Genomic DNA, 8,090 nt, shown 5'->3' on the forward strand with positions numbered 1-8,090 from the left:
CGCGAGAAAGGCGACACAGCGTATGTAACGTTTTGACTCGGCTCTTCTCTTCCCACTGCCACGCCCTTTATGCATTTATTCGCACAGAAAAGTTGAGCTGTTTAAATGTTTTAGACGCACTGCCTGCTGCCATGTATATCGTATAGATTGAAAGTGGCCGTTTCGTTTCTGAAGAGCGGATGCCACTATAAAAAAAAGTGTCCGGCATATATAAATATTTATTGCGTTTTGTTCGTGACTCGGTATGTGTAAAAATTGGGGTCACATATTCTTATCCACTGGTTGTCCATCCGCAAATTTCGGGGTAAAGGAAATGGAGGGGGGGACGTATATATGAAAAATTGATTATTCTTATTTAGGACATGGCCAGTTCATCGTCGTGGCCAATGTCTTACGTCACGCAACGTTTGATCGATATATTCTTGTTCATGCTCAAATATGTTACGTTCTTAAAGTATATTTAAACAGTTCAAATTCTACCTATAATCATTATATACTCGACCAAAAAGAAGGGGCTTTCAATTGGTAGTGCCATTTTCGTGAATTTCCAAACAGCCCAGGAAATGATGGGCAAATGAACGTTGGCGAAACTATATATAGGCACACAACGTGTTTTTATTGAAGTGTACAAGTTGGTTCGACTCGGAGTTTCGTATAGTTCGATCGTCGTCATGATTCTGATGATTTTTGGACACCAACAACCGGAAATGGAGAACGAGAATCGTCGAACGACGCCCTCCTTTAAGCTGTTGGCTGATTGACACAACTCTGAACGTTGTGCTACGTCTATACACGTAAACGCACATAAATAAGGAAGCATTAACAATTTTATTTTTTCTTTTTTTTTTGACGAATTGATTGTACATATACGCGATGGTTCAGCCAAGGTGTTCACTCCCAATCGATTCTATCGACATAAACTCCCATATACACAGCATGTATTTAGTTTCAAGGGGAAATGGCTTTCAAATTAAGGATCGCGTATACCCAATAAACCCAGACATGTATAGACGAACAAAGAATCTCGTTTCATCATTTCGGCGGGGTCTTTTATATTTAATCGAACTCTTCCTCCCCTTTCTTCTCCCCCGCCATTAAAACTCGTATGCCTCTTTTACCTTAATTTTGGTAGTGACAAAGACAAAAGGCAGAGACAGAAAAAAAACAAATGACAAACGGCCTGTGGCGGTGCAAAAGAAAAGAAAAACGCGGGGGGGTTGGGCTATATAAACGGCAAGTGCCAACGAGTTAGACGTCAGGTTGTCAGCGGAGATTGAAAGGTCAACAACTGAACTGTTTAATTACACGCTTTGTGTGTGCGTTAGTCCCTCTGCTAGTTCGCGTTTGCCGTTGTTGCCCAGGCAGCTGCAGCATAGTTTCTACTCTGACGAATTCCACCTTGCGTCTCTTGATCTTTCGTCATAATGGGTATGTAATTAATTAGTTCAAACATGTCTGTGTGTTGATTGCTTTTCTCACATGCCGAAATTTGTGAATGCCAATTCTATTTTTTAATTGTGTGTATTTATAAATGTTGTTAAAAGTTTGCAGTGTGATCGTCTTGGCCACGTTGATGCAGTTGGTAGTGGCTGATGTCTACTACCCCACTGCACCTACCCCGAGTCCTGTAACAACAACGATGGCGACTACGACCACGACATTGCCGCCCGACGTGACCACGACGGTACCCCCCGTCATTCTGATGAATGCATTGATGGATAACATGAGGCACATCATGTCCATGTATCCATCGCTTCCGCACATGAATGGGCCTGCTGGATATCCTGTAGTGCCAAACTATCCACCAATGGGCAATCATTATTACGAGGCCACTACACCTGTTGCTCCGCCCATGCCCGCCTACAACTACGCGCCTCCGGTTTACGGTGGAATGCCCTCAGCTCCCGTTAACTATGGAGCTACCGGTTATGGAACTACTTACGTCACGACAGCCCAACCTGCCCATTACGGTGTTCTGAATAACAATTATGGCTCGTCGTACGGGTCTTTCGGTCCGTCCAACATCTACGGCATCGGTTCGCGACCTTCGGCTACCTACTACGGCAATGGATATCAACAACAGATGCCGTACAATTACAATAACGCTGGTTATTACAATCAACCGTCTTATCCGATGAATATTGCATATCACGGTCCTGCATGGTAGAACACTCGTCTACCTATCGAATAGGAAAAAAATCAGTGCAATTTTGTTTGTTTTTTTTCTCCATTGTAATTGGTTATACAACGGTGTCTTTAGTTTCAATTATTCCAAGCCAAAAAGGAAATGCATATTTATTTAGAACAATAAAAAAAAATAAGAATTAATGACTACTCGCATTTTGCCCACTTTTCTTCTTCTGGCTGCAAGGATGAATTCGGATGCCTCAACCAAGTCTGAATTCGATATCTGAAAATTGAGGGAAATAGAAAAATAATAGAAATAAAGGGCTGTAAATAAAAGAGGCTGATGTTGAGTCGTGCGGTAGTAATGACATCATCATTATATTTCTATTGGTTTCTCGCGGCTGCTGGAGCGTTCACTCGTCGATAACAACCTCATCAGCTGTACTAAACTAACCGGGGGCGGTCATGTTCGATTAACAAATCTTTTCGTTCAAATAAACAAAATACATGCGTTCTTTATATAGAATACAAATCAACATGGATACATGTTATATAGTTTATTATTACCTTGCGATCCTGTCATAATTTTTTTTTTCACTCAAAATCCCGGCCGTGATTGTGCAATTAACAAGAGTATAGGTCTATATGTATTGACGGGGGACTGTCTCTAACAGCACGGATCAATAACAATATGTAAACGAGAACAAATGGCTGATGGCGAGATCGAGTGGTTTGTTTTGTCCGACATGCTGTGGCAAGCAGCCAAAAGCGAGAGCTAATAAAAAAAAAAAAGGAAAGAAATCCAATAAAATAGAGATGCATTAAAATGGGCTGCAGATATATAATATACATAGCAGCTGTGGCATTTATGGATGCCGATTGAATAGATCCCTATATAGCTGTGCTGCTGTGCGTCGTTCCATCTTTTTGTCGGCTAAAAAAATCAAAAATAAATCGCAGATTTTTGTTATTTTAGGTACATATGGTATATGTGATGTTGCATTGGTGTAGATGGAAAACAACATAAGCGTATATATATATCGTATATATATACTTATCGATTTTGATGATTGCTTCGCCAGTTGTGGACAAACGGCTGTTATACACATACACAGCGAGACTGCATAACTATGTATACAGCATGATGTTCTATATAGGAAAAGAAAGGAGCTGCTTATGAGCGTTCGTATCAAAAGGGACCGTCAAGTGCGTGAGTTTCACGAGAAACGGATGCGCAGCAGCCATAGGGTCTAATCAATTCAGAAATAAAGACAAGTGAATAAGAGATATTAGTCTTGCCTTTGTGGTTATATACATTAAAGAATAACAAAAGGGAACTGAAATGAAATTTCTACTTTCATTGCATTAAATGTTGAAAGCCCTTTGGTCAAGACATTTCTAAACAAAATCCGGTTGATGTTTAACGTTTATATAAGCAATTTCACCAAACAGATCCACTATAAAGTAAAATATACATAGCCTACAGGTGGGTAATTAGATACGTTGCAGTCTACAGAAATTGATTTTAAAATAATAAAGAGAGAGAAAGAAAGAAAAATGGTTAGTGCGTGGGTCCGGGTTGTTTCATTGCTCCGCATATATCGATTATTGTATATTTTAGGAGCTGGCGGACTTAGTCACGATGTATGCAAAAAGGATATATATACGTCAAAACGGTTCGCATATCCCATCGTCCGTGAACAACGGGAATTAGTGGCATGGGTGCTGTGTATATATAGTATAAAGAATGAAGCCTAAAATCGACAAGAAAGACAGTATATATGCCAAAACATCGGGTTTGAAGCGAATGTTCTATAATCTCTTGTCACTACCGATAATCAGCATACAGTCAAATGGTTTCTTTTTCATATAGGATTAAAATCGATGTCGTTCCGTGCACACTATATATACAAGTCAAAACATCGAACAAAAGGAACATCAACCGGAAGAAAAACTGCGCACAAAGCAAAAAACAACAATTTTAATATGTAGACTACATTTTATGATTTGCATGTCATCAGCTGAGCTCATGTGGTTTCAACGTTTAATATATGTACGATGTAGTGCATCTCGTTATGGTTTTCCAGGTTACATTTTTCAGACTTGTCCGTGTTGGCCAATTTGCCTGTGGCAAGTGAAACGTGTTTGTGCATGTCAATATGAGCGCGTTGAGTGTTTGAACTAATCGATTTGTTTTTCATTTTCATTTTTTGTTTTTGTTTTTTCAAACAACCTGAAAGCCAATAGCCGAATATGGGGAAGTCGACCAACGCCGGATCAATGATTAGGATCCCAAAACCCAAACGAATAAATTTTTCTCAAAATTGCATTCGTTAACCAGAAACAAGAGAAACTATGCGATTTCTAATATGCTCCAGTTTTTAAGTAATCGATCTTTATGAGATGGTCTCACAGACATCTAGAATCGGAATGCAGGCGGTTACATAATGCTCTAGGCTGTATAACATATTACGGACAGGCATCATAACCGGATCAAACAGAAAGTGCACCACTTTGCAATAAAGAGAAATTATGCTTCAAAAGCGTTTGTCGTTTGTCTATAATGAAAGGATATTTACTCGTGTACTAGTCTACTACTACTATTTTAAGTATCTTTTTTCAAAATAAGGTATCATTTAAGGATACCAAATTTTTTCAGTAGCTTTTTCCTACTCAATGACCCTTAATTAAGTATTCAGTCGCTGCTGCGTATCTAAAAAAAAAAAAAAAAATCGAAAACCGGCTGAGTTTTTAGGAAAGCAGGAAGTCTTCGATATATCAGCTAGTCTACCCCATTTCGAACATCGCTGCTGTGTAGAGCTCCATTTGTGAAAACTCCTGCGGCATTTCAATGCGTGTTGCACTGTTGCTATCCAAACGTCTTTCTCTTGTTCGTGTTATTAACAGGCATGAGTCACAGAACCGAGAGCATCGTGGGCAAACGGTCATTGTCTCTTCAACTGCGGACGACAACACATCATCATGACCAATGTTCTTACAGAAATTTTACACGTTTTACAGCCGTGGACCCCTCATCTTGTTTTCGGTTCAATCATTTTGTTCGTAGGCCTACTCCAAAAATACGGAGTTTCTCACGTCCAACCATGGTGAGGTTTATTGAACTATTTCTAACTAAACTCGGTATATTTCAAAATATTGTTTGTTCAAAAAATAGGTTCTTTGCCAAAATATACAATCCATATGGCAAGCCAAATGTACCGGCCGAATCGAATGATGATCCGCGCGCGAATATCATGATAATTTTCGAATTGATGATATTGTTTTGGACTTGATGATATCTCTGTCGCCTAAGGGGTGTCTGCAGCTCACAGATAGGAATCCTGCTAGCTCTACGCCAGAACACCACCGCTGGGAGGAGAAACCTGCAACTTGTGGGTATTATCGTACTTATATTTCCAAAAACTACTTGCTTGCCACAAAAAAAATTTTACTTATTAGTAATGTGACTGATTCGGGGATTGGGAGCATATTCGCGAGTATAAATACTCGTGGGTGCTATTCTTTCAACATTTGCTGACCCTCACGATCCATGGATACGTCTTTCGCTGCAGTTTGACCAATAGGAGTGATGAACTCATCAAAGCCAATAAATGCGGTTTCTCCAGTGTTGAACAGCAACGGTTCCGCACTCCTTTGGGGCCAGGAATTGATAAGCTGGCCATCTTTCATAGCGCCCATGCTAAAGGAATTGCCATGAAGTAAAATAAAGCAACATTCGCGTTGACCAATGTATAATCTCCTCTTGTCCATTTGTTGAAATTTATTTTTCCAATGAAATGTAGAATAGGCTGTAGATTGAGAATATTTTTAACGACGTCATCATATATAAAAAAATAAAAAAGCATATATATAAATAAAGCATATATAAAATGCTAATCTTATTACCTTAAAGAAAAAAGAGAGTTAAATTGGCAGAGCAGACCAAAAAAAAAGAAAAGTAAATAACTGAAGTACTTTTTTTTGTTTGTTTAAATTATTGAAACCAGTCCAAACTTGTTTGGTCGTGTCACTCTTGCTGCAAGTGTTCGTGCAAACGAGTGTGTTTTGTTCAAAAGAGCATTACGAAACTTTGTTGTTAGTGCCAGGTACAGACAGGTTTGAAACTAGATTTTACAAAGGTTTGCCAAAACGAATAACATGGTCTACCCCAAACGCAGACACTTTACAACAGAACCGGCATAACCACCTAGTATTATTCTATTTTTTTTTTATTATATAATTTTATGCAGGTCAACTTTAATTCGGGCTTCCGTCATCTAAAACTTCTTTCTCTTGTTCTTGTTTAAACCCGTTTGATTTTCGGTTCTTATAGAGCATTGAACGAACGCAAACGGTCACTGCACCTTCAACTGCGACCGACTACACATCATGTCGAATTTTCTTACGGAAATCTTCTATGTTCTGCAACCGTGGATTCCTCATCTTCTTTTCGTTTCAATCGTTTTGTTTGTATTTCAAAAGTACGGCGGTTCTCACATTCAACCATGGTAAGATTATGTAACTAGGCTGTGTTACATCATTTTTCTTTTTCTTTTTCTTTCACGGTTCACACTAATGTTTTAAACCCAAACAAAAAAATAGGTTCTTTTCCAAAGTGTACAAGCCATCGCTATCCAATTATCACGTCAAGTTGCGATCAATGAAACAACAACATTTCGATTCGATGAAGGATCAGATTTCAGCCGATCCGATACTAAGGAAAAAAGGCGCCCTAAGGATACTGGAAATCGGTCCTGGACCAGGATTCAATTTCGAATTTTATCCAGCCAAGAGTGAACTGACTGTCGTAGAAGTCAACCCGTTTTTCGAGGACCAGTTTTTCAAGAAACAAGCAGAACATCCGCACATCAAAATGGATCGTTTCGTCGTCGGATTCGCCGAAAATATGAAAGGTGTTCCAGACAACAGCATCGACATCGTCGTATCGACAATGGTCCTCTGTTCCGTCCGAAGTATCGAAGGTGCCCTGCAAGAAATTCGTCGTGTCTTAGCTCCGGTATATATATAACATAAGCTTTCTAATTTCTTAAAATAAAAAAAAAAAATTAAATTGATTGAATTATACCATACATTGTATATCATGTACAGGGTGGCAAATATTATTATTGGGAGCACATTCGCGAGTATAAATACTTTTGGGTGCTGTTCGTCCAACATTTGCTTTCCTACACGGTTTACGACCTAATCTTTGGCTGCCGTTTGAACCGCAAGAGCGATGAAGTAATCAAAGCCAATAAATGCGGTTTCTCCAGTATTGAGCAGCAACGATTCCGCACTCCGTTGGAGCCAGGATTCGATCAACTGTGCGTCTTTCATAGCGCCCACGTCAAAGGAATCGCCACCAAGTGAAATGTAACAAAACTTTGCGCGATTGTTGTGCCCGCGAATTGTAATCACTCGTATCGGATCATTGTTCAATTAGTCTTAAACATTAGAAATTATTGCTGTCCTGAATACAACACAATTGTATTTCGTATCGCAACAAAAGATTGACTAACCGAATTGAGTATAGCATTTTATTCATTGTCGTCATTTTATATCGACACGTAGGCTTGGCCTATTTTACATACAGTACCCGCCCTTAGTATCCGAACGTTAGGGCCATTTAACCCAGCGTCTTATGGCGAATGGTCTGTAGCTCGGATAGGGAAATGGGGTAGTAAAAATTTAAATAAGCTACAAAAAAATTTTCTAGTGTTAAATAAACAATAAGCTATCTAGTAAAATTTTTTTAAATTTTTTACCTACAAGATTTCGGGTCAAAAGTTGTATCCGGGTGCTACCCGGTTTCACTACCCGGTTTCGATGTCATTTCCATTTTCCATGGCCTTTTCTTCTCGATAATCGGAAATATTAATTAAAAATCATTCAGCATTTATGAAGAAATAAAAAAATAATTAAGTATTTCATTTAAAACAATTGTATTTCCCGGTTATATTTTT

General features: G+C 38.9%; 2 protein-coding genes and 1 long non-coding RNA gene across 3 annotated transcripts; 2 read left to right on the forward strand and 1 right to left on the reverse strand.

The window, feature by feature from the left end:
* The first annotated feature begins 1,243 nt into the window (after positions 1-1,243).
* LOC123475254 (annexin A7-like) lies at positions 1,244-2,328 on the forward strand. The gene is made up of 2 exons (XM_045177685.1): positions 1,244-1,428; positions 1,545-2,328. Exons 1-2 carry the CDS (start codon positions 1,425-1,427, stop codon positions 2,165-2,167), a joined length of 627 nt encoding a protein of 208 aa, XP_045033620.1. The 5' UTR covers positions 1,244-1,424; the 3' UTR covers positions 2,168-2,328.
* Positions 2,329-2,712: 384 nt separating this feature from the next.
* Positions 2,713-3,395, reverse strand: LOC116923853. Its single transcript, XR_004394721.2, has 3 exons — positions 3,182-3,395; positions 2,978-3,061; positions 2,713-2,902 (listed from the first exon to the last, which is right to left on the reverse strand). It is a non-coding gene; the product is annotated as an uncharacterized LOC116923853 (long non-coding RNA).
* A 3,076-nt stretch (positions 3,396-6,471) lies between these two features.
* Positions 6,472-7,635, forward strand: LOC123475237 (methyltransferase-like protein 7A). Its single transcript, XM_045177656.1, has 3 exons — positions 6,472-6,635; positions 6,730-7,144; positions 7,237-7,635. Exons 1-3 carry the CDS (start codon positions 6,517-6,519, stop codon positions 7,495-7,497), a joined length of 795 nt encoding a protein of 264 aa, XP_045033591.1. The 5' UTR covers positions 6,472-6,516; the 3' UTR covers positions 7,498-7,635.
* Positions 7,636-8,090: the final 455 nt, after the last annotated feature.

The sequence above is a fragment of the Daphnia magna genome, linkage group LG8, assembly GCF_020631705.1.
Source record: "Daphnia magna isolate NIES linkage group LG8, ASM2063170v1.1, whole genome shotgun sequence".
NCBI classification, from domain to species: domain Eukaryota; kingdom Metazoa; phylum Arthropoda; class Branchiopoda; order Diplostraca; family Daphniidae; genus Daphnia; species Daphnia magna.

Excerpts from the sequence above, each read along its gene's own strand:
- LOC123475237 (XM_045177656.1), top strand. The coding sequence starts at position 6,517 with ATGTCGAATTTTCTTACGGAAATCTTCTATGTTCTGCAACCGTGGATT. Across the intron at positions 6,636-6,729 it reads GGTTCTCACATTCAACCATG|GTTCTTTTCCAAAGTGTACA; the intron begins GTAAGATTATGT and ends ACAAAAAAATAG. Across the intron at positions 7,145-7,236 it reads TTCGTCGTGTCTTAGCTCCG|GGTGGCAAATATTATTATTG; the intron begins GTATATATATAA and ends TATCATGTACAG.